This window comes from Aulonocara sp. 'chitande type north' Nkhata Bay, linkage group LG13 (genome assembly GCF_057382095.1).
Source record: "Aulonocara sp. 'chitande type north' Nkhata Bay isolate Kocher_YH1m ecotype deep benthic linkage group LG13, A_spYH_male_GT1.1, whole genome shotgun sequence".
NCBI lineage: Eukaryota > Metazoa > Chordata > Actinopteri > Cichliformes > Cichlidae > Aulonocara > Aulonocara sp. 'chitande type north' Nkhata Bay.
The window spans coordinates 34,099,317-34,123,996 of record NC_141356.1 but is presented as its reverse complement, the minus strand read 5'-3'; the positions used below and the strand labels follow the sequence as shown (position 1 = coordinate 34,123,996).

The 24,680-nt window shown below is 46.2% G+C and overlaps 4 protein-coding genes across 8 annotated transcripts in view; 2 read left to right on the top strand and 2 right to left on the bottom strand.

Moving 5' to 3' along the window:
* Positions 1-1,092: 1,092 nt before the first annotated feature.
* Positions 1,093-7,519, bottom strand: tk2 (thymidine kinase 2). 2 transcript variants are annotated; one of them, XM_086260129.1, is made up of 10 exons: positions 7,284-7,514; positions 6,883-6,920; positions 6,628-6,702; positions 6,458-6,511; positions 5,994-6,083; positions 5,765-5,838; positions 4,904-4,992; positions 4,614-4,693; positions 2,969-3,049; positions 1,093-2,059 (listed from the first exon to the last, which is right to left on the bottom strand). In XM_086260129.1, the coding sequence occupies exons 1-10, from the start codon at positions 7,432-7,434 to the stop codon at positions 1,976-1,978; spliced, it is 816 nt and encodes a 271-aa protein (XP_086116255.1). In that variant the 5' UTR covers positions 7,435-7,514; the 3' UTR covers positions 1,093-1,975. The 2 variants fall into 2 exon arrangements, with proteins under 2 accessions (XP_086116255.1, XP_086116256.1); XM_086260130.1 differs by lacking the exon at positions 2,969-3,049 and having other exon boundaries at positions 7,284-7,519.
* Positions 7,520-9,035: 1,516 nt separating this feature from the next.
* Positions 9,036-14,501, top strand: aprt (adenine phosphoribosyltransferase). The gene is made up of 5 exons (XM_086260131.1): positions 9,036-9,374; positions 10,780-10,883; positions 11,893-12,026; positions 12,751-12,829; positions 13,897-14,501. Exons 1-5 carry the CDS (start codon positions 9,286-9,288, stop codon positions 14,034-14,036), a joined length of 546 nt encoding a protein of 181 aa, XP_086116257.1. The 5' UTR covers positions 9,036-9,285; the 3' UTR covers positions 14,037-14,501.
* Positions 14,405-19,848, bottom strand: cdt1 (chromatin licensing and DNA replication factor 1). Of its 2 annotated transcripts, none has more exons than XM_086260128.1 (9): positions 19,188-19,848; positions 18,344-18,630; positions 18,039-18,233; positions 17,699-17,844; positions 17,485-17,585; positions 17,187-17,375; positions 15,885-16,031; positions 15,552-15,753; positions 14,405-15,394 (listed from the first exon to the last, which is right to left on the bottom strand). In XM_086260128.1, the coding sequence occupies exons 1-9, from the start codon at positions 19,551-19,553 to the stop codon at positions 15,228-15,230; spliced, it is 1,800 nt and encodes a 599-aa protein (XP_086116254.1). In that variant the 5' UTR covers positions 19,554-19,848; the 3' UTR covers positions 14,405-15,227. The 2 variants fall into 2 exon arrangements, with proteins under 2 accessions (XP_086116254.1, XP_086116253.1); XM_086260127.1 differs by having other exon boundaries at positions 17,223-17,375; positions 19,188-19,685.
* A 1,279-nt stretch (positions 19,849-21,127) lies between these two features.
* Positions 21,128-24,680, top strand: part of piezo1 (piezo type mechanosensitive ion channel component 1 (Er blood group)) — an 87,522-nt gene continuing 83,969 nt past the window's right edge. For all 3 annotated transcript variants that reach the window (XM_086260126.1, XM_086260125.1, XM_086260123.1), the window contains exon 1: positions 21,128-21,539. In XM_086260126.1, the coding sequence (XP_086116252.1) occupies positions 21,476-21,539 (64 nt within the window). In that variant the 5' untranslated portion in view covers positions 21,128-21,475. The remainder of the gene's footprint in view (positions 21,540-24,680) is intronic.

Here is a 24,680-nt window from a genome sequence, read left to right as displayed (position 1 = left end):
CCGGGGCCCAGTGCAGCAGCGCCTCCCGGCCACACAGAGCCCGGGACAGTCCACCCAACCCCACCACAGAGAAAACTGCACCCACCCCACCATCCACTCATCTTCCAGACTACATAAGACAATAGACGCCCAGGCTGAGATCTTCCTCCACCTCTCCTGTATCTCCCCCTCCTGCAGAGAGAGTTCCTGAAGAGAGGAAAGTTCCTGCAAGATGTGACAATCTCCCCCACCAGTTGAAGAGCCCCCCAGGTGGCTCGATGCACTGGCGGCACCCTGCTCCTGGGCTGGGCCCCGATGCACCCACCCGCCCACAACCCTGGTGACACACCAACCAGGACCCAAGCCCCCGAGGCCCGGCCCGGGCTCCAGCCCAGAGACGGAGCGCCCCCAGAACCTCACGCCCATCCCGGACCCACCCAGGGGCAGCCAGGCTACCAGGTCAGTAACCCACGTCCGTCAGCACAGACCCTCCCCTAGCCCCGCTGCACGCAGCCGCGAGGAAACAGTCACCCGAGAGCCAACAGAGCCCTTAATAGGCCATGATCGATACCCCGGGTTGAGCCCCCCAAGGAAGACGCCTCCGGGAACCCCCCGACGCCCTAAGCCTGTCGTAAATATTATTTACATTGAAAGTCTAATTACAGACTCGCGTTGAATGCCATTTCTGTAGGATACGAGACAAAAACCCAACTTTGACTTGTAAGAAATATTTTATTAGTTCATTATATGTGTTGGATGGAAGAGTGACGTCTAAGTAAAGTGGTGCAGTGCAAAAACATGTGTATGCATGCTGCCTCTGTGGTCTGAGGTCACTAATCTTCTGTTGGTGGATCTGGATGGAGGACAAACAATAGTTTGGGTCATTTTTTTCCCTTTGGTTAAAAGCTGTCACGTTTATTTATAGCACCAAACCACAGCAATGTTTGAGCTCAAGCTGCTTTATACTTGCAGCCCCAAGACGAGTTTTCTATTCATTACCCAAGTCTGTCGGCCTCCCACAGCCCAGAAAAATATCACCCTGACTTTAACTGATGTGCAAGCAGTTTGCTAATCCCTCTGCAGTCAACACGCCAATAATTCAGTTCAATCATATTGTTTAATTGATGCTTTTGACTTTTATTACACAGAGTGCCAACTCTCAATGAGCACAATTGCAAAGTGTATAAAATAAAACACAAATTTTACACACATTTTATTCCTAACACAATGCAGCCAACTCTGCTTGATCCTTCAAGCGCTGTAAACTCGACTGATCAGTCATGTGACCTGGCAGTGAGTCTTTAAGCACGCTCAATCATCCGGGTAAGGAAAGAGAAGGCAGAGAGCCCACAGCATCACTCAGGAAGCTCCAACGTGTCCCCGAGTTCAAGGCTCCAGGGCGTCAGGCTGTCAGTGGCTGCAGATTTTTCACAGTGCCGGATCACACAGCCTGTTCAAACACTGACTAAATGTTGTCATGGAAATAGGCTCCTTCATTCAGGTGGCAGAGCAGATGGAGGCAGGTAAAGGACAGAGGAGTGATACAGAGTGATGATCAGACCAGGACGTATAACTCGTGGTCTGAAGTGACACAACGCTGTCACTGGACTTGTTCTGTATGAAGAGTTTTCACTTACACACTTCCTCAGACTCACAGAGGATTAATCACGCTCTCAGGAAAAACTCAGCAGATAAGATGCAAGGACCAGCCTGAGCGCGCAGCATCTTTGAAGGCTGACAGGCTTGGGCTCGAGCACTGGAATGATCCGCTCTCATGTTCAGTTTCTCGATAGTTTCTTGTGAGCACATCGATTACATTTTACTTTAATACTGCAATCAAATGTACTGAGATTGGTCTTCATGAATAGGAATGGCTGACCTGGGAGTGCATACAAAAATGTCACATGTGACGAGGTGTAAGATCAGAAACAGCTTAAAAAAGGTGCTGTAACAGCTTCCTGTCAGGTTGGGGTTAGCATGAGTGCGTGTTCGGGAATCAGAGACTTGCTGCTAGGATCTTGGCTCGGTTCTCTTCGTACTGGTGCAGCATCCTCTGCAGGTTGTGGTCAGCAGGAATCACCTGCAAACACACACATCATTCTTAAATATCAGGAAGATCAGGGTTGGCTATGAGGGACTTACTCGACACAGAAAGCAGCAAAAACATGGCTCCAAACCAGATTAAAGCCTGTGTTTTGGGGGAAGCGGGGAAAACAAACAATGATACAGTGTCTCTACGCTGCACTAAAGGACAAACCTGGATAAAACTAATTGTAGGGACGACTTTCCCAAGCGTTCTTCATAGTGGGGTTGAATATGCTTCATCACAAAGCGTAATCCTGACAGCAGACAGTCTTCTGAATCAAAACAGAGCTGGTACTGCAAAAGAGACGGCTGAAAGCTGAAGGCTCCGCCTCTCCTGTGGGGGCTGAACGTCCCTGTCACTGCAGTATTTTGGATCAACTGAAGGCTTTTCAGGGAGTTTTTAGGACATCCTGATAAGAATGAATATGTCCAGCCTAGAAGTAATAAATGCATGAACAGGAAGAACACCACTACACAGGCTCTTCTATACAGTGAGCAGCAAAGATCTTCTAAATGAGTGGATAGAGCTGGATAGAAAGAATAGAAAACAGTGCTCGTATGTGTTGTGTGTGGATGGGTGAATGAGGCATACAGTATGACATGCTTTGAGTAGAAAAGCACTTAATAAGAACGAGTCCAATCACACTGACACAACTCGTGCTTCAAAAACAACTTGGGTCAACCAGACCTGGGAGTTTGGGCCCAGGTTCCTCGTCGTGTTTCTAATCAGTGTGGAAGAGTGCACCGTCCCGTCCTTGTTATGGGCTTAGTTGCAACAATATTTAGGTGGGTGGCATGAGACAAGAACCCAAGGTTTCCCCAATTCATTGTTATCATTCACTGTGTGTGTCTGTGGTGTGAGAGTACTACCTGAAAGCAAAGCTGTGCTCGTGTGAACACTCACCAACACAGGAGCAGGAACAGGCCAGGAGCTACGCCTGATTAGCCACTCCTCATAAAGCTGGTGAATGGACTCAAGGTACTCCTGGTGGATGGACACACACACACACACACACCTGAGAGACAGCTCACTGCTGATATTTATGGGCTCCGCAGTTTAACAAGGATTTTATTTAAGGTCTTTTTATCCGGAACGACTCTAATTCTTTGGGATTTTAAGATTCATGTTTGCTGCCCCACTAAACCTCTTGTGAAAGACGTCCTGAACCTTACTGACTGTTTTAGTCTTGTTCAGTCGGCGCTCCCTCCCACGAGCGTGGACGTACTTTGGATTCAGTCTTATCTCGTGCTCTGTAATTATGTGATATTCTAATTTGCACTTTTGGTAAATGGCCTGGTTCTTATATAGCGCTTTTCTACTCTGAGCACTCAAAGCGCTTTATACAACTAATTCATTCACCCATTCACACAAGCACTTCTAAGCTTAAGTGCTAAGTATCTAGTATTCATAGACATTCACGCTCCGATGGATGCATCGGAGAGCAACATGGGTTAGTATCTTGCCCGAGGATATTTGGCATGCAGACTGGAGCAGCCTGGGATCGAACCACCGACCTTCTGGTTAGTGGCTGATCTGCTCTGCCACCTGAGCTACAGCCACTTTTCTGATCACTGTCATAATTCAAATTTCTGTGCTGACCAGTTAAACCTCTGTTACCTGTGCGCGAGCTCTGCACCATCACTCCTGCTGGACATTTTTCTGCTGTTTCAGAATATTGGGGCCTTTATTTGGGCATCAGCCAGGCTCTGCTCCCTCTTCTCCAACCTGCTCACAGGCAACGTAAACGCGACAGCATTTCCCCAGTTTTGGCTTCCAGTAAATTTTAGATTTGATTTTAAGCTTTAATTGTTTGCTTTTAAGTCTCTAAATGGGTCGGCTCCCTCTTACCTCTCTGAACATACTCCTAACAGAGCCTTCAGGTCTTGTTGTTCCTAGAAGCAGACTCAAACACAGAGCAGGCCGGCCTTTACGGTGGCTACATCGTGACTTTGGAACGCTCTCCTTTTCGCATTAGGACCTCCCTAACACCACATCTTTATTCCCTTACTGTGACTCTTTTCTTTGTTTTTGTGACCTGTCTGTTGGGTTTTTTCCCAGTTTGTGCAGCACTTTGGTCAACCTGTTGTTTAAAAACATACTTATAAATACACTGACTTGAATTGACAGGACGCCTGCTGTAAACTTGTCATGTATGTTTGTAGTAGCAGTTGTCTGGTAAGGTGTAAATATTGATGCCACCTCACTGCAGTCCATGTAGTGAAGACCCAGGTGAACAGAAACTGGAGCTAGGAGGAAGCCGTGTGCTGACGTGTGCTGCTGCTCACATCTTTAGCCTTTTGTTGCATCTCTAGGAACCAGCTTCATCTTTGAAGCAGAGCTCCAGCATTTGTACGCGTTTCAAACAAAGTGTTAAATGCCATTTGCCTCGACAAACCTCAGATTTTTCACCATGAGTTGGAAATGTTTTCAGACTCTCTGGAGTAGCTTTGTGGTCACTTCAAGTGGTCATTAGATTGGCACTACTGTGCAGCTGTCTGTGTCCCTTTGAATTGACAAACTTCAATGAAGTGAAGCACAAGCTCCTCACCAGTGGAATGACTTTCTCCTCTTCTCTGCATCGCTGCTTTAACCTTTCATGGCAGGTCTGAGGAGACGTCTGCAGGTAAACTGGAGCCAGGGAAAAAGCCAAATATGACATGTATCATTATTATTACTGCGACTACATGAACTCATTTCATTACATAGTAATGCCATTTGTATAAACACACAACCTCAAAGACAGAGGTCAGTTCTCATCGTGTACATTCAGACGTGCACAGGATTCGTGCTTTGTTTCTTGATGCTGAGCTGCAGCAGGTTTGTTTGTGTTGTACTCACCAATGAGATCAACAGGAATGCAAATGTTAGCTGTAATCCAGTCAAACCACTCGCTGAGAACAGCATAGTCCACCTCTGGCATTTTCCCACTGGAAGAAAAACATGAAATAAAACTCTAATTCTACTCAAAGCACTTTATAAACATGTCTCATTCACTCATTCACAGGTTCTATCTGACCTAACGAGCTTGGAAAGAAAACCGACTGGACTTCTTGAAATGTCTTGAAGACGTTTCAGCTCTCACCTTAGAAGCATCTTCAGTTCTAAGGTCTCACAGTGATTTCACCCAGAACCTCCGCTGATAATTTCACACGTTGGCACATGATCACTAGCGGGTCAACAACACCAACTACGGCTTAAATACCCGGGACTCTCCACACATTGGAGGTTCAACCATAGACTGTAGCAGTCAAAGATCAAACCATCAACGCTCTGATTAGTAGGTGACCGTCTCTACCTCCCGAACCACCCCAGCTCTCTAAATTCCCAGAAATGTCAGAAATGCTCAGTTACAGGTTGGATGATTCATTTGAGACAGTTACATATTTTAAATGAAATGTTACATTTTAAGTAACTGCTTCTCTGTTTACATAGCTGCGGCTGTGAGGCACTTTGGCCATTACTGCAAATCAACATCTGGACTATTTCATGGTAAGACTTGGCTACAATGATGCATGACTGAACACGACCTTTACATTAGAGACATGAGAACAGATGCTGAGCCTGACTGAAATAACAATCCATCCTCTCTGTCTGTACATAAATCACATGCACAGGTTGCACACTCTCCTACTTCAGCGCTGCAGGGCTGTGTTGTTCAGGTGAAACTGTGTGGATGATCCGTGGATCAGATTACTGTACCTTCTGAAGAGATTCTCCACAAAGATGTACTTGGCGCTGAAGAGAGATCTCTCCATCATCCTAACAGGAGCTGCCTGAAACCAACAAGAAACAGCACGTGTGCCAGCGTATCCGTTTGCATAACCAGCATACAGCCATCAGTGTGCTAGCCCAGGCTATATGGGTGTTAGCATGCAACAAAACAAGCACAGAGTAAACCAGCTGTGGTGCTAGCTAGCAGGACACTTACCACAGCTGACAGGTGTCGATCCAGCATAGTGAGCTGAACGTAGGTCTGTAGCGTGATGCCCCAGCGCTGAGGATCCTGGTACATTAAAGCCTGCGGGGACAGAACCTGCAGGTGAACAGCTAGACTGACATGCAGGGAAGTCACACTACCAACCAGCACTCAACACATTCCCAGAGCATTTGATAAGCTTGACCAGACTCCTGAGGAAGGATCCTGATGGAAGCGGGAGTATACAGAGACAATCCATGGTGTTTACACTCACCACATCTCATCCCAAGTCAACACTGTTCAGCACCAGCGCGTTAAACACCGGCGCGTTCAGCACCGGCATGTTAAGCACCGGCATGTTCAGCACCGGCGCGTTCAGCACCGGCGCGTTCAACACTCCAGCATCATAAAAGCACAAAATGTTTTGGAAGAATCCTTCCAGCTCTGCACACTGACAGCACGGTCATGTACGTTACCAGAGGGTTGTGCCCTCGGACATCTCTCCATTTAGAGATTGGCTCTGTAAGGACCTGCAAGAAAGAGGCAAGGAGAGAGGAATACATTCGTGAACAAATGGTATACTTTGAGCTCGGTAACACTGGAAATCTTGAACGCACACAGCTACACTGCACAAAGACTGACTGACCTCGATACTGCTGGTTTTGCTGAAATATTCCAGACATGTTGTCTTCCCACTGGCAATGTTCCCCTCAACACAGATCTGAACACAGCAACGTACAGGCAGACTGTCAGACACTGCTGTGAGTCTCTGAATATTCATCACTTCCACTGAAAAACTATGGACGATCCGTCCCACATGAGAATCTGCTGTCCACATTAACATTCACATCATTCCCAGCATGCACCGAGGGGCAAACTCAGATTAAACATGGAGGCTCACCACTGCTTTCCTGTCCTCTCCATCCCGCAACAGCTTCCCTTAGAAGGGAGACAACACAGTCAGACTCGATTTCACTTCCTGTAAGTGTTATTGGTTGATTGATTTGAAGGGGGCTCAATACTGTGGGAAATAAAAGATAAAACCTCAAAGAGCTCGTTTTGAACTGTTTGTTTCCCCACATGTTCTTATGACGCTACTCTGAGTCACTCCCTTTTCATCAGCTACTGCTGACAGCACACAACACGTTAACTGACTGCAGATACCTGAGTTCAGACTGAGGTCAGATCGCTGCTGTCGATCTGTAAGCACCGGGGCAGACATTTGAACCCGGCTGGTTAAACGCTGCTTTAAAGCTCGAGTTCAGCACGGGTCTGATGTGTCCTGACAGCGGCAGCACTGACCTGCAGCCCCGGGCCGTGTCCCGCTGCGGGCTCTGGACGGGACCAGCCTGAATCCCCCGGCACACGCTTTCCTCCACCCGCTCCATCCAGCCCACAAACATGCCGGCGCCACGGCACGGCGAGCGGACACGAGTGTGACACACACCGACATCAGTGTGCCATGTCAACAGCCTGTACACGATCCTCTGTACTCACCACACAGGAAGAAGAAGCGCCGCATTTCTTCTTCGAATTATAAGAAGCCGCATCACTGTCAAACAGCGCCACCTACTGTAGACGACCAATCGTCTGCTCGACGGAAGTTGCGTCACCAAAACAACAACAACACGAAGCGGAAGAGCGAAGAAGTCGGCAAGTCCGCTATTTTTTAATGGAAACTGGCATTTCTTCTATGTCTACGTCAAGTTACAGAGTCTGGATTTAGCGGAAACGACGCTGAATAGCGCGTTTAACCCTTTTGCTTTGTGGTAAATGTTAGCCGCGCGCTAGCCGCCCATTTCTAGTCTTTTCAGTGGCTACACCTGCTTTCCGTGGCTCGTTACAAACGATCTGAGATATATGAAGTAGTAAGCGTATTTAATGCCATACTAGGCAGATTTACCGCACTGCCATTTACTACACATTTACCCGTGTTTGGCTATTGTCAGTACATCTCGCTCGTTGTAAACTTTCTTTAAACATGTATGATTCCAGCCTACCGGATGGGCACTTTTGACTTTTTGTAGTTCAGTTCACTGATTGACTCTCCTGCAGTGCTGTTTTCCTGTATTCATCACCTTTAATAAAGTGTCCTGTGTTACAGTAACAGTGAGTTGTGGATTTACTTAATGAATGCCTAAGTTGGGCTTTAATCTGCCTTAGACATGTGTTTTGTATTTTTTTATTATTAAGTTATTCTCTGCCAATAGGTCTAGAAACACATAACAGACCTGAACCAACGAAGCAATGTGTACATGCAGGCAAAGACAAGTTTTGGAAGTATTTGTACAACACATGCCTCCGCAACAACTTCAGCGTTTCCTGGAATTGATTAGGAAACACTAACAGAGCTATTATCTGTTATGGGAGTCAGATAGTCTTGGTTGACTGTGAAGGCCATGGTGTATGATCACGCCATTTTCATAATCAACTATTCAGTCTATTTGTCACAGGACAAACATAATCTCTCATAGCAAGTTTGTAATGATTTTACAACTCTTTTACCTTTGGCAAGTGAACTCTAACATGTCTGTCTGTAAATGACAGTGTCATGAATAATCCTTCAGTTTTTACCAGTACAAAAGTAAAACAGTTACATTGTCTCATCAGGAGAACCTAAAAGACTCCTCTTATGGCTAGTCTTTGCACATGATAATCACAGAAGAAAAGAAAGGAATTGATTTTCAATTGCGCTTAATTTCAGGAGACTTTCCAACCTGTTGGTTCAAAAGAACCAAAAGAAAATCCTCATCGATGTTGGAGTAAAAACTAGATGCTTTTATTGGAATACACACTGATAATGCTTACTGTCCTGTCATTGTAAACCAGTCAGAATACATAAATAACTCATTGTGATCATGCTGACTGACTTATGTATGTATGTATGTATATATATGTATATATTGTACTATTCTTAGTTAGTGTATTGTCTGTCTTGTCTTAATGTTGGTTTAAAATGGAGCACTGTAACAAAAAATAATTTCCCCCAGGGATCAATAAAGTATTCTGATTCTGATTCTGAAGACCACAGACAGCAGTCCAGGCGTCAGGTGGGATAAAGGAGCTGGAAACATCACCTGACAAAGAAAAATCAGACAACAAACTGAGTGAATAAAAGAAGGCTTCTTCGTTGCACATTTTTCACCAATCACAAGCCTGTTCTTTCGCTCTAGACTTTCGACCAATCACCGATCAGGATGAATTGCACTGCTGTACTGTGCATCCCCGTCCGCACAAGAGGGCGACAAAGGAGTGTTTGCACACCGTAGGAGGAGGAGAAGAAGAAGAAGAAGTAGCGTTCAGCATGGCCGCAGGCTGGGAGGCAAAGCTGCAGCTGGTCCAGAGACACGTCCGCGCTTTCCCAGACTTTCCCAAGAAAGGGATCCTGTTCAGGTAAGACACTGCGTTCTTGTTTGAACGGCCCAGCAAACGTAAGGTCTCTTCGCTGTTCTACCGCGAATAGAAACGGGTCTCTGAGAGCTGTAACCAGGTGCAAGGGCACGTGTCAGACCCCTGCTACCAGGAAGCACACTTTGCCCCCACAGTGAGCACTTAGGAACAGCCGAATAGTGTGTGTGTGTGTGTGTGTGTGTGTGTGTGTGTGTGTGTGTGTGTGTGTGTGTGTGTGTGTGTGTGTCGTGCAGTGCAGAAGGAGGGCGGGGCTCTTCAAGTTAAAGCAGCGGCTCATGTAGTCTGTCATCGGTACCAGCTCATCTATGACCTACGATTGTTTCCACAGCCTGAGCTTCAGACAGTGAACGGCCTCCGTGACCCGCTGAGCATGAGGTCAATATCAGTGTGTATTTCAAAATAAAATCCCTTTGAAATCTTGCTGTCAGGATGCCGCAATGGCTCAAAGCACTGAAAGCCTTCACTGTAGTCAGAGAACTGCTCAGAGGTTAACTTCAGAGGCCTTTGAACATGACGATGAGCTGTTTAATAAGGAATACATCACGCAAATGAATATGAAACAACGTTTAACCTTCAGGCTGTTAGTAGTTTTTGACCGTGGCAATATTTTCTTGCAACACTTTGATGACTGTGCATGAAAATTGCCACTCAGCTCTGAATGTTGCAGACACAGAAACAGTTGATCTGTTACAGTAATATAATCGGGTGTTAGCCTTCCAGCAGTGAAAATGCATACAGTGTTTTCTAATAGTACTCCCTAGAGGTAGCATGTAAAAAGTAGTCCGCCCAACACAGAGCCCAGTGACACTACAACATCCAGCTACAGGCTGGTTCAGTTCAAATAACATGCAGTATTTGTTCAGTTAGTACTGTGCATTATAACTATGCCACCTACAAGTCAAAGGCTGGGTTTTGTCACTCCAATGTCAAATATAGATCAGAAATCAACACTTTGCATCTCTAGGAAATGAAATCTCTCTGTGGAAATGTATGTTATAATTCTGATGTGTATCCAAAAGGACTGGTTACTATTTAAGCCTGACTCTTTACCTGGAGGTCCAATCCCCCCAGTAAGTAGACGAACCACTATTCCTGCTGAGCCACAGCTACTCCCAGTATCAGCTGATCATAGGAATTTGCTGATATATCAGTATTGGGATTTATAACAGCTGATAAATGGAGACACAGGAGAAAACCCTTCAGCATGGTTTCAGGGTGTTCCTCCTGTGCTCATGTTGCATTGTTTGTCTATCAGAGGGTGGCTTCCCTCAGAAAAAGATCAGCAGTTATATCTGACTTTTAAGCCACCAAACAATAGCATGAGTCTTAAAAGCCCTGTATCTGCCAGGCTGTAAATGCTACAAACTGTTGTGTCTGAATCTTGCAGAGATATTTGTCCCATCCTCAAGGATGCAGCTGCCCTTAAAGCAGTAATTGACCTGTTTGAAGAACATGTGAGGAACATGTACCAGCACGTGGATCTGATTGTAGGTAAGAAAAACAAAAGCAGAGCTCTGAAACTGCTGTGCTCCACCTTTTAAAGGCGTCTTTTAACACACCTTAAACATCCTCTCAGCCAGCTGTATCGCATGCTTGGTGTTCGGAAAGTCCACTTTATTTGTGCAGCTGTGTGAGATATTGTGTGTTAACTCCTGTGAGTATAGTGGTAAAGCATGTACACTCCATCAGATACTTCTGTTCAATATTTTTCCATCACTTGTTCTTAGTGTAAGCTGTCTTACAACGTCAAACATGAGGCCGCCCTGGACCCAGCTCCTCAGCAACAGCTGCTCAAAGTGAAAGAGTTGAGACTGGCAGGAAGCCGGCCTGTACCTGCTTGCTTCCTTAGTTTATTTATGTTCTTAAGCCAGTCAGGTCTGTGTAACAGTCAACAGCACACGGTGAATAAATGAAAGTGGCTCTCTTTTTATCTGGTTAAGTTACCATGGTAACTCATGCTGAAGTTGGCTGTGTTCAGTTTAGGTTTAAAATTGCCTGGAAAGACAATATTTACATTGACTCTTTATTGTGCAACATGTGTGAGTTAAGCAGTGCTGTAATCAAACCATCACAAACTTGCATTATCACAGGATTATTTGTGATGTGTTTGATCCTTAAGCTGCTGCCGAGTCTCTTTTAGTCTGTTCGAAGTGCAGCTGCTAGAGTACAAGAATATCTGTTACACACTGAACTCCTTTATCAGGCTGTGGGACCGTGAGCTTTACTGCTTCCATGCATCCAGTTTAAATGTGCAGCCGTCACTTTAGTAGCAAACAGCAACCCTGAGCACGCTCAGACACACAATCACTCACAGAGGATTAAATAATCTTATCTGCAACAGTGTTGCAGTTTACTGCTGTTTCTATAGAATTCTAATCATTCAATCACAGTCATCATCTGATAACGTCTCTGGTTTGGTTCGGGCAGGTTTGATGTTATTGTGTCCTTTTAATGTAAATGTTGCTCCTCCCACCTCATTATTGCTGTTTGTGTGTGGCAGGTTTAGATGCTCGTGGTTTCCTGTTTGGGCCTCTGCTCGCCCAGAGGCTAGGTGTTGGCTTCGTCCTGGTCAGAAAGAAAGGCAAACTGCCCGGAGCCACTGTTTCTGTCTCTTATGATCTGGAGTATGGCAAGGTAAAGAACACAAGGACACACTCTGAAAGGTTTGTGTGTTTGGAGGGCGGGCAGGATGAAACTGTTAGAGATGAGGTACTAAGGACAATCCTCATAAAAGTGGAGGAAATATGTATTTTTGGACATTTCACTGCTCGACTTTTTCATCCCCACTCCTCTTTTCCATGGGGCAGTTGAACGCATCCCTTCCACAAGCCGTATACAGAGACACTTATGGAAATGTAGACACTATGATCCTATTCTGCAGACAAGGCAGCAATATCTTAGACACACCTTCAGCCTTACTGGCCTGCTGTAAGCGCTGCGTCCTATAGGAAGGATCCAGCACCACAAACCCAGGATGGGAGGGTTTGTGGTGTTTGTTACATAACAAACAAACAGTATACTAAGACAATGTCAGCTTGTTTTCACCTGTTGAAGTGGAAAATAAGATCCAGTTGAAGTGCATCCTTTAGGTCCTGTAGTGCTAATCACAAATACGTGCACTGCAGCTTGCTGTCATATTCGTGTTTTTGTTTCAGTGACGTGTCTGCACAGCAGCTCAGAGATTCAGAGACAGAAAACCCACTGCTAGCTATCATGATGCAGATATGAGTCGAGGTTTACAAGAAACTCCGTTTCTCCTTTCACTGTTACTTGAGATAAGAAGTTTAGTCTCTGTTGCATCGTTGAGCTTGACCACATTCAGATCTCATTAAAAATGGTATTTACTCTGTTCCCCCAGGCAGAAGCAGAGATCCAGGAGGATGCTGTGGCGCCAGGACAAAGGGTCCTGCTCGTCGATGACCTCCTGGCTACTGGAGGTGAGAAATTGCCCAGTTTAGATGTGATTCAGTCCGACTGAGACATGAATACAAGTTATGTTGCTGAATATTTCCCCTTACTGGCACTTCTGCTTTTACTTCAACATTAGATAATCCGTGTAACATTATGGATGCCACGGGGGGATTCAGCGTTCACAGAAACAACCTTCATGACAGACGGCAGCTCTGATGCGTAGCGGTCGTTTCTTATGGTTTATGAAAGAAGCTGCACAGCTCGCTCGCGGCTGACACACAGCATTAATATTACTAGAATCTTTTTTCCCCCAGTCTCATGTTGTGACTCTGGTTTGACTTTTTTAATTAATGGCAGCTTTCCTGTCTTGAAATGGCAGTGATGAAGGAAAAGTTTGACTAGAACAGCATCGTCCTGTCTGGGCAGTGATGCGCACTACTCGTCTTCACTTTTCATACTTTGTTTAATCTGTGATGATTTTCCTTCACTCTTCTCCTGGTGAACTCGGCTGTTGCCTCCTCCCCTGTTTTGGCCCATAGAGTCGTGCACGTCCAGCGAGGGGCAGTTACATTTTGGAGGTCTGTCTGTGAAACCCCTCTGAGACGCATAACGTGAACGGGACCATAAGTTAGGCTAAAGTCAACCCAGGCTTTCAGCTCAGCTTGAAGCGAATGTTGTTGTGCGCGAGACACCTTTAAGCTTTCTTTCAGCTGCAGCAGCAGGGCTGTAATTCAAACACAGGCTTACTCTGCATGAAAGTTTCATACATCGGTCCAGAAGTACTAACAGTTGCTGTTTTGGGTCATATTGATCCATTAAATATGTTTTTTTATTGATCCATATCACAGAACGCCGAGGTAATGAGGTCTGAGAGCTCTCCCTGTTTTCTGGAAGACTGAAAGAAAAGTTACCTGACAAGCCCAAATCCTGCTTTGCACTGTCGTCTTGGGTCCCCCTACTTCAATAAAAACTCGGTGTAGAGAGAAACAAAGCGGATTGGGCTGTTAGGAGTATCGGTGGGATGCGTGACTTTCTTTGGACTGATTTCTCTTAGGAAGTCTGCCTTTAAGACTTTGACATGTGTGTATTGCAGGGACGCTGCATGCTGCCGCCGAGCTGATGAGGAAACAGCAGGCTGAGGTTCTGGGCTGCATGGTGGTCATCGAGCTCAAAGAGCTAAACGGCATCGACAAACTCAAACCACACAGAGTCTTCTCCCTGCTTCAGTACTGAGGACACTCGACCCAGACAAGAAATCTCTTAATTTTACAGTAATTTTGTTTACAGGGTGTAGCTGCGCCCCGTTATTTTAATGGGATGTTACTGGAAGTACAGTACGTCCAGTGTCTGAGCAGCATCCAAGTTTACTTTGCCTCGGCTCAGAAGGCAGGGTGAGTTTGACCCTGTCTGGGTTCATGTTCAGGCGTGACGACTCTGCCACTGGAAGGCAGCTGCTAGTCACGAAACATGAACAACTGTGATGGAAATAACAGGGAGTGCAGATGAGACTGAAATGACTAAGAATACAAAAGATGCAGCACATGAACACGCAGCAGCCTCCATCAATGTAATGACTGAAAAAAGAAACGTTCCACTGGAAATGACCAAAACCAGCTTTACTGGGTGTAACTTTGCAATAAAGTGTACAACACATCTGTGTCAGTCCAATCATGTAACATCTAAAAACAAACACTGGTTATCACTGATGACTAAATGATCATCACTGTCTATGCTGGAACATTTAAAGCCATGAGACAAGCTTAAGACTGGTTTAGAATCAAGTGTGCAGCTTAAATTGTCTTTGTGTGCAAGTCTTCCAGCTGCAGCCAGCTGTGCTTTGCTCGAGGGTGAGTGTAGTTGTAGAGCACAGCAGCTGTCATGAAGCAGGTCTGCTTACACATCAAACCAGAACGAGCCGAACACGAGCTGAAACTCCGGTTTGGTCACAGCAAAGTCAATCATTACCTTTACTGATGAGTTACATCAGCCTGCAGCTGTTCGAATGGACCCGTTTTCTGCATCAGTAATGAGAACATCAAACACCCACAGCACCCTGCTGAGCTGTTTAAGATCCCCTCATGACCAATCCACCATTCGTGACAGCACAAAGCTGGGTGCAGCTCTTCACTGTGTTTCTTGAACATTCTCATCAAACAGTGACTCTGAATCTAAAATACAAAATGAGTTTACTGCATAGAAAAGTGTTCCTAATAACAAAGTCAGTACATCCGTGTTACACTTTGGATAGAAGGAAAAAACAAAACTGGATCAGTGTTTCGAACAACTCAGCACAAGCATGTCAGGAGGACTCCTTCAACTCCATCCATGTATTATCCAAACCAGACGAACGTGCCAAAACCTGCGGACAACCACTGAAACGTGCTAAAAATACTGCGAGGCGGTCACGTTAAAGGCCACCAGGCCTCAGATCAGAGTCTCCTCCTCTCGGAGTCTGCTGTTCACCGTGTCCGTCACAGTGCTGAGCTCCATGTTCTTATTCAGCTTCAGGTACAAGTCCTTCCTCACTGTGTGAAGAGTCAGCCAATCACCAGCCACTTCTGCCAGCAGATGGATGTGTTTCTCCATTTCACCTGTTGATTACAAAGGATCAGCCGGTCAGCTTCTACCTAGTGAATACGGCTCTACCTGGTTCAGTTTTCTGCTACATTTCTAACAGTTACAAACAGAAACCCTGTGTGGAGGGAGATCTCAGCACAAGCACCACATTGTTCTGTTTCGTGAACCAACCTGTGCTCAGAGAAGATCTGTAGCTTGCCACCATCCGGTTACACGCCACCTCCATCGTTAAAGCCGGTTTCTTCTCTGCAACAAACACACTGCGGAGAATCCGTGCCAGCTCCCCAAGGCGTGACATCATTAACAGGCGCTCCTCCTGCTTGCTGTTACGAGTCATGACTGCCTGGAGCTTCTGTGCCTCCTTTGCCCGAATCTGAGGAGAAAGCAAAGTAAACTATAAAGATGTGTTTTTAGCAGCTGTTAGAGACAAAAATCACATCTTAAAGAAGCTCCAACAGCACTGTGGTCGACCCCCCTGAAGAACTGTGTGCCCGGTCTACCTACCCGGTCCAGCAGAGACTGGGACACCCCTTTCAGGGCATTTGGGACAGCTGATGTTTGGGGGACTGTGGGGTTCTCCTGGGATGTTGGCTCTTTGTGAGCAGCTTTGTCTTCTGTCTTCAGAGCCAGCCCAATCAGAGCCTTCTCCATCTGAACACACACAAAAAGCCAACACATTTAGCGTTACAGTAATTATACTAATATAAAGTTCCATTAAAGAGCATCATGACAATCCCCGGCAGCCTACACCTGTTGCAGCATAACTAAGGGAGGATTCAGGGTCACCGGTCCAGCCCTAACTTCAGCAAAAAGGAAAGCTTGAATCTTAAAAGTAGAGATAGTGTCTGTCTCCTGAATCCAAACTGGAAGCTGGTTCCACAGAAGAGGGGCCTGAAAACTGAAGGCTCTGCCTCCCATTCTACTTTTAAATACTCTAGGAACAACAAGTAGGCCTGCAGAGCGAGAGTGAAGTGCTCTGATAGGGTGATATGGTACTACAATAATGATTGCATTTTATAAAGCGCTTTACAATGCCACTATTCATTCACTCTCACATTCACACACACTGGTGGAGGCAGCTGCAGTTGTAGCCACAGCTGCCCTGGGGCAGACTGACATCATTAAGATATGATGGGGCACAAATATACAAGAATATGATTTTGGATTTCCAAATATCCAACTACGCTCTCTCTCTAGTCCCCGTCACCCAACGAAAGCAGTCCTACATGTTGGATGGAGCACACGTGCTGGTCAAAACGACTCAGCCTCTTAACAGTAAGACGTTCTTGTGACTACACCCACTGTTACTAAGTAGTGCTCACCAGTTTCCTGGAACTGAACATACAACTGAGAAAAATGCTGAATTAGGAGCTGCATCTCTCCAAAGGGATCGATGGCGGTAAGCTGTCAGTCACCATGTTCACGCAGACGGCTTTGATTAAACTTGTTCCTTCTGTCCTTCACCCTCATGAACAGTAGGAGGTGATGCGAGTTTACAAGTAACAACACAAAACACGCGACGCTGGTCTGGTGGCAGACTCAGGAGGGGCTACGTGATTAACTGAGAGGGGAAAGTGCTACAGAGTGTGGGTATGACACAGCTGTTTGTGATTGAGGTCAAGTGTTGAACTGACAGCCTGGAGTGATTACTGCCCATGTGACCTTCAATCTTTTGAGACAACGCCACAAATGTGTGTAAACAACACCTGAAATTCAGAGTGCTAACACCTAACAGATATTAATCTCAGACTACAGTAAGCTCATCGTTTACGCAGAAGCGTGAGAGCGGCGACACTGCTGCAGCACCTTAGGTGTGATGAGTGAGCGGGCCTTGTCGAGCACCTCCTGAGCTGTGGCCAGTTTCTCCGGGCGAGGAGTCTGAGGCAGTGCGCTCGTATGGACGGCTGGCACAGAATCCACATTAAAGCGAGGATGCCAGCGGGTCAGTTTGTCTTCTGGAACCAACACTGGGGGATCCAACGAGGACAGGAAAACCTGCAGGGAAAAAAAAGGAGATTTAGGCAAAAGTTTGAGACGACAACAAAAAAGTAACTGCTGTGTGACTTATTAAAAAAATGAGTGAACCCAAACTAGAGCAGCTGACCTTGTGGTGCTGTTTGACAATGGAAAGCAGGCTGTTATGGAACACACGTCTTCTCTCCAGGAGACGAGAGGCTGACAGCACAGGTCGAGCCTCGCCATTTTCTGAGGAGAACAACCCCAAAAACCCAAATCAAAGCCATGTACTGAGGGACAGTTTACAAATATGGTATTTGGAGAAAAGGGTTGGCTGAGCTGAAGGTGACGTGCGCTCTAACCGGAGACGATGATGGGGTCCACGGTCAGCTGGTAGCTTCCCTTCTTAATGCTGCTGTTGAAAGCTTGGATGTGTTTCTCCTGCCGGAACGTGTAGGCCTCAGGAAACACCGTCTTTATCTGACCCACGTGGCTCTCTTCAAAGCGCCTCAAAGAGGAAAGAAGTCAGTTATTATCTTTAGCAGCGAGCCACAGGTCCAGCGAGCCTTAGCTTAAAAACACACGAAGCTGCTGACAGCTGGAACCTTTCTAGCACAAACAACAGGACTGCTGACACATTCCACTTTCCCACACATTCTCAGCTTTTGTCTCACGAACTCATCCGACTAACCGAACACTTACTTGTGCATCATGTCCTGAACTCCCCGTTTGATCTTGGTGAAGGTCGCGGTCTCGCAGCGGTTGTACAACATGGCGACCACAGTGTCCATGCTTCTGAACATTTCAGCCAGCACCTTGTAATGGTAGGGGAGCGAGAGGCCTGGGGGGGCATCTTGAGCAAGAGTGTGGTACCGCTGATACGCTGGCTGCTCGGTGCTGGACACACAAGGGAGGACATTCACTTTAACATGGACTAAACAAAAGCTCATCTTTGGGGAAATGCAGCTTACTCTCACTTAGCTCTGTGCACATGTGCAAGTGCTCACCTGTCCTGAGCACGGGTCTCAGTCAGCTCATGCTCCACTGCTGCTTTTGCTTCCTTCCTCTTCTGAGCTTTAGCTGCAAGCTCTTTGGCCCGAGCTACAGAGAGCTTCAGGGTCTTAGCTTCAGCAGAGGCCGAAATGATGGTTTCAGGAACAGCAGGGGAGCTACTGTCAGGCACTAAAGATGGAGAGGGTGTAGCTGAGGACGCAGTGGCAGGGATCTCATCTACACGCTTCTTAATCCTCAGAAGGCGTGACTTGAGAGCAGCGATGTCCTCTTTACCCAGGACCTGCCAGAAATGGAAAAAGGTGCTCTCAGCTGGGGCTGCTCAGTTAATCGAATTTTAACCACGATCTGGGCTTTCAGTGAAAATAATGGTGATTATCATTTTTGCCATAATCGAGCAGCCCTACTCTCAGCTGCGACCAAAACACACCAGAGGTCATGTGTGCAGCCCTGCTCCCCACATGCTGATTAGCCATCATGAGTGTTTCTCTCTCACACACAGCAACCTTTGTTAAAGAGAGGCGTGTTTCAGATATGATCAGGCTGCTCTCATTGTTCCAGTATGAAGACCTTATTCAAACTGCTGAGACTGAACCCTCTCAGGAATGATATTAAATCACAAGTTCAGTCTCTGAGAAAAGGCATAGAAACATCTCATTTATTCAGCTGAGAAACCTCGTGAGATTCAGAATGCCGATTTAAAGCCAGATCAGTCCAGAGGAGCAAATATCCAGACACTACAAAGATCTGAGCATGACGAAGAGTACACAAAGCCTGCAACTACAGAGTGAAGGCAGGACAAAGCCTGTGGGTCTGTGTGTACATGCACACGTCTGTTACCTGTGCCGTGTCTGCGGGCAGCTCCAGTTTCTTCCTGGCAGACCGCCTCGCCGGCCTCTCTGCTCCTGCAGCGGCTGCCGGTGCTCCGAGATCCGCCTGCCGCCTCTTCTTGGCGGTGCTGTGCTCGACGGCTGCGGCGGACACGGTCGCTCCGAGGTCAGCCGAGCCCCGCTTGGGGGTGCGGGGACTGGAGAGGGGTTGCTCCGCGCCATGGTTCAGCCCTGCGGCCTCGTCGATTACACGGAGAAACTCTTCATGAACTGTCGACGAACACGAGAAGGCGCTGCGTGGCTCTGTCGGCTTCGTTGGGCCGCCAGTGGCTTTCTTCGTCCGGGAGTAGAAGTCGGTAACCCGAGCCTGAGACATGCCGCTGGCCTCACAAGCGAACACGAAAACAAAACGAGGACGAGCAGAGCCCCAGCACACAGACGCCGTCTGCAAACGTTCTCCGGAAGTGCGCACACTGCACAGGAAGAAGAAACAAATGTTCGCGCGAAATGAATAAAGCCACGCCTCCCCCGGTCCTCTTGGTCGGAGGGTAAACCAGGACTGGAGCAGACCGTGGGCGGGCGTGTTCTTCTTCTGTGTAAAAGTTTTCCACACGCTAAACACGGGCTTTGAGCGGTGCTGTGGATCAACATGTCCAGTGTCTGTTTGTGAAAGTGTAACTTTACCTGTCTAATCACCATGGTTACAGCAGGTGATCACGTTCAAATCACGCCACCTTCCCGATAGTTTGCTGCGTGTTTCAGTGACACACACAAATAACACCGGTCCACCCAACCTCGTGGGTTCACACAAAGGGAGAATCTGTCTAACAAACCACAGTAAAGGTAATGAGAATATTCGTGCTAAATAGTATGCAGTTAATCATGACAAAGTTCAAAAGGGACGTGAATGTGAAAGCTATCCTGAGACTTCTGGGTCACGTGCTAGAACATTTTGTCTTTACTTTGAAATGGGAAAATGTTGTATTTGTTTCTTTCAAAGGCAAAACGGAAGATGTATACTTTATAATAAATCTGTTAGCTATCTTAGCTAAATGTTATTTCCAGAAATGCAAAAGCCTCATTTTAAACACAGCTATACTGATAACTGCTTAGTGGATCACTTAATAAAAAGGCTATAAAAACAATTACTATTTGTACTAATTACAAATTATTTGAATGTAGGCTATGTAACTTTTTATATGCACCCCCTGGCATGTGTTAATTATGTTCAAATACATTCTCTGTATACTGTTGCTTAATAAAGTTGTTGTTGTTTTTTTTGTTTTTTTTTTGGGGGGGGGGGGGGGGGGGAGCAGAATAACACTAGATCACAACCACGTCACTGTGTGTCGACAGGGGCGTAATTTCCAGGGGGGTTAGGGGGGTCAGATTTATTTATTTATTTAGACAGAGAGACCCCCCAAGGTTTAGCACGCTGATGAGCAGTGAGCTTTGAATGGTCCACAGCAGCCACTCAGCCACAGGATGACTGAGTGGACTGTGCGCCATTGATCTCTTCTGTGATTTGCAGCCGGAAGCTGGAAGATAAATCTGTGGCTGTGGCTCAATGCGGACACTGAGCCACAGCCACAGATTTATCAAATCCAAACTTTTGTTGACTTTGTAACTGAAACCTGTGAAAAATCAGCTGATATCTGGAGTTCTGTAATGTGGAAACATCTGGAGAGAACAAGTCGTAATTTCACTGCTTTGCAGTCAGGAGTGGCTGCTGAGCGCCACGAGTTTATTTCAATTAATATCGTTTTTCTAAGTCATCACATCAGGATCAACGCGGTGACCTCTCCACGCCGGTGCTGCGTCACCCTGCGTACGCAGAGGGGCGCTACCTGACCGCGTTATTATACGAATTTTGCCAAACTTGACGTGAGGAGCGGCCTCAGGTACCCCCAAGTACTGACTGACACGGATCTGACACGGGAGAGTGTGAAAGGGTCATTAGAAGAAGGACTGAGTGCTGTGAGCGCTCTGCACGAACTTTAACGCGCAGTCAGACTGCGAGAGAGGGAGGCGACTGTGAGCAGCTGCAGTATGAACGCCCCTCACACGGACCGCCCGTGAATCACTTTTTCCATGTGCCGCGGAGCCGCCTCAGCCCGGCCTCCAGCTATCCCTACAGAAGACCCCCTCCCTCGGCTCAGCGCGAAGCGGAGCTTCAGTGTGAGTGTTCACGTTACGGAGTAACGGCCCGGACAGCGATCGGCCACCTTAGACCAAATGGAGTGCGTCTGACATCGAGCCAGCCTTCGTGCCGTGTGCGCGGCGTTGACGTGCTCTGCCATGGATCTTCAGGTGGTTGTCTGGCTCTTCTACTGCCTTCTGCTGCCCTCCGGCCTCTTAACAGGTAAGCTGAAAGAGAAGCAGCTGCACTGATGCCAGCACAGCGGCTCTCGGCTCGTCCGGGCTCGGCTCCGTGACGCACTGGGAGTTCGCCAGGGAGTCAAAACTCTCCACAAGTTTGACAGAAGTCGTACAGGCCGACACATTTCCACACTGCGTTTATAGTTCAGAGGTGTTCACAGAAACTCTCAGCCCTGCGTGTCACACAGCTCTCTGCTCCGGAGTTTGGCTCAAAAGTGTCACTGCTGCGCGTGCACGAGCACGAGCTTTTCTCCAAGGCGCTGATGTGGAAAACACCAGTTCACATTAGGTAACCGAACTGCTGCATGCACTGCAGGTTTTCCTGAGCGTGAGCGGAAAGTAAGTGTGTCTATTGCGCGTGTTAAAGCTGCCATCCTGTCTGGGCTGTGGAAAAGCTTGTTTGCGCCCCCGTTTCTCAGTCAGCCATCAGTTTAACAGTGGACATGATGAAATGCCTTTCAGTTGGGGCCTGCAGGAGAGAAGACGACCCTCTGTGTGTGGGACAGACAACAATCCAGTGGCTTGTTGGGTGGTGGGTCCTCGCTAAAAGCAGTGTGTGGCTGTGGTCTCCAGCAGCCCGCTGACACACCCTGCACTGACTCGACTGCACTGGTACTTTCCTTTACAGTTGTGTAAATATGACATGTTGGTGACGGTCATTCGTAGTATGGCAGCTTTGTTGGGAGCAGTGCCATTGCTCAGCGGTTCATGCAGACGCTGTTTAAAGATGAAGGGTGTAGCTGTCCCAAAGCTTTTGGAAGAATGGTCTCCTGAATGTTGCTGAACACATCAGCAAACAGTTCATACTGCCATTCTCCTCCTTTACCACCGCAGTGTTTTACTGCTACTCTTTCATAAAGACCTGCAAAAGGCTGGGTCCTGACACGTGTTTGTCTTCTTGCTCGCATGTTCACCGCAAACTTCTCTCAGTTGTGGTTTGAATCAGTGGTGCTGTTCTGTAAAGGCAGTCCCACACAGGTTCCTGCACGCGATACACTGCACTTCTCTAACAAATTCCTCTGAGAAGAATCACAACAAAGTTGTGATTTTGAGCATATAGTCAAAGTCTGAACTGTTGGCTTGGTTTGATCAGGTTCCCAGTGTGAAGCTGTACTAATATCATGGAAAACTCTGGTGATCACAGAGCCTCTTCTTAGGAAACCCAATAATGCTGATTCCTGCACAGAGCCCTCTGAATGCCATGGTCACATATTCAGTTAAAAATAACTACTGCTGTTTATGGATCATTTACACTATCTATTCTGTTTCACCAAAATCCATGTAGTGATCCTACAAAAATAATGACTCTTTTCTGCCATTTAGGGATTTTCCAAATCTAAAGCCATGTTATTTAAATGTTTTTATGCCCAATCTGCTCTGGTTTAGGTTAGGAGTGTCATTCAGCAGAGTTTGTAACAAGTAAAATTAATATTCTGCTCAGATAAAACAGGAAGTGTATGTTTAGCCTAAATCCAGCTGGCAATCTCAGAGGACAAATGTCATAAGCTGGAATGTTAACAGTCTTACTGTGTGGGGCATGACCAGAGGTGGGACCAAGTCATTGTTTTGCAAGTCTCAAGTAAGTCTCAAGTCTTTATCCTCAAGTCTCAAGTCAAGTCTCAAGTAATGTCAGGCAAGTCAGAGTCGAGTCTCAAGTCACTGGTGTAAAAGTCCGAGTCAAGTCACAAGTCTGAAACTTTGAATTTCAAGTCCTTTCGAGTCTTAAAAAAAAAACAACAACGAAAAAATAATGTTGCAGTTATGCTAAATGTAAATATTAGACCATGTAATTTTAAAATCTGTGTTTTTCTCAACACATGACAAAATAGTGAACTTAGAAAATATACACAAATTGTGAAATTGCACCTCTTTAGAATGCAGCTCAATTAAACCTAGCTCCAAGAATAATTTTCACCGACAGTTCTGAGATAAGCTGCATGTTATTCTTGGATGCGGTTGTAGGACCGGCTTTAAAATCGCATGACAAAAATATCATACACATTAAAAAAAACTGTATCACCAACGTAGCCTGGAAAACATTTGCTAGTTAGATGAAGTCAGCTATCTCATCTTAGCATATTTATATGCATATTTATAATTATACGGTTCTTGGAGTGAGTGCACACACTCATGAAGTTTAGTAACTTCAGGTCACTGCAACAAGCCCAGGTACAGTTTACCGACGGATGGGTGCAGGACCTTGAAATGCACCGTGTAGAACGAAAGACCATCGTACGTATCATAAGTTTACCAGTCTCACAAATCGTCTTCATAAATACACATTCGTTAACCGTTTATTAATAGGACCTTTGAGCTCAACGGTAATTAATTAGTAGTGGAAATAATTTCTGGTAGCATCACAGAAATGTAGCAGTGACAATAATACTGTATGCTGTAATCGTACTGGGCAATTAGTGATACAAAAAACCTGTTTTATCCTGTGAATAAAAGTATATGTTTTTGTCAATGTACCATAATAACAGAAGCGAAACACAATATTGTGTCAGGACAATTCACTATTTATGCACAATAAATAAAGGAGCATAGCGCGACAATTTCTGTTCAGCGCCAGACTTGCTTGTAACCTATATCACCAGTTATGTTATGAAAAATGACGCATTAACTACAACAGCAGACTGACCTTCGTGTAAATGCTTGGAGCAGACTAACCTGTGAGCTGGAGTGTTCTGGGACGTTATATTTGATCTTTGAATGGCTGCAATCCAGTCGCCTCTTTGTTACTTTGGAAACATGGCTCGAACAATTTCTCTTCAACGACGTAATCCGATAACAACCGATCTCTTTACCCGTCGGCTTCCCGTGGCTGTCATGCGACCGGCTATTGCAGTTAATAATACAACAGCTTCTTGACATTTTTGTGTTTCTTTTTATCGCTGTATAACTGATTTTAATTGAAAGCCTGCGTGCGCTAGTACCGCTTGCCACGAGTTCCCAGAATCCTTTGCGGTTCTACCCGTGAATGACGTCACATTTTCAATCTCTATATAATATGCATGTTAAATTTTATATTTGGGGTAAAATATCAAGTCTTTTCAAGTAAACCGGTTCAAGTCCAATTCAAGTCCCAAGTCATTGGTGTAAAAGTCCAAGTCAAGTCACAAGT

Bases quoted from the DNA above. Each gene is read 5' to 3' on its own strand.
- tk2 (XM_086260129.1), bottom strand. From the start codon at position 7,434: ATGTCGGTGTGTGTCACACTCGTGTCCGCTCGCCGTGCCGTGGCGCCG. The intron at 6,921-7,283 runs GTCAGTGCTGCC...CTCCCTTCTAAG, and splicing joins GACACGGCCCGGGGCTGCAG to GGAAGCTGTTGCGGGATGGA. The intron at 6,084-6,457 runs GTAACGTACATG...CTGTCCCCGCAG, and splicing joins TCCGAGGGCACAACCCTCTG to GCTTTAATGTACCAGGATCC.
- cdt1 (XM_086260128.1), bottom strand. From the start codon at position 19,553: ATGTCTCAGGCTCGGGTTACCGACTTCTACTCCCGGACGAAGAAAGCC. The intron at 16,032-17,186 runs GTGCTGCAGCAG...GTGTGTGTTCAG, and splicing joins GCTCACTCATCACACCTAAG to ATGGAGAAGGCTCTGATTGG. The intron at 15,754-15,884 runs GTAGGTAGACCG...CTTTCTCCTCAG, and splicing joins CCCAGTCTCTGCTGGACCGG to ATTCGGGCAAAGGAGGCACA.
- aprt (XM_086260131.1), top strand. From the start codon at position 9,286: ATGGCCGCAGGCTGGGAGGCAAAGCTGCAGCTGGTCCAGAGACACGTC. The intron at 9,375-10,779 runs GTAAGACACTGC...TGAATCTTGCAG, and splicing joins AAGAAAGGGATCCTGTTCAG to AGATATTTGTCCCATCCTCA. The intron at 12,830-13,896 runs GTGAGAAATTGC...TGTGTATTGCAG, and splicing joins TGACCTCCTGGCTACTGGAG to GGACGCTGCATGCTGCCGCC.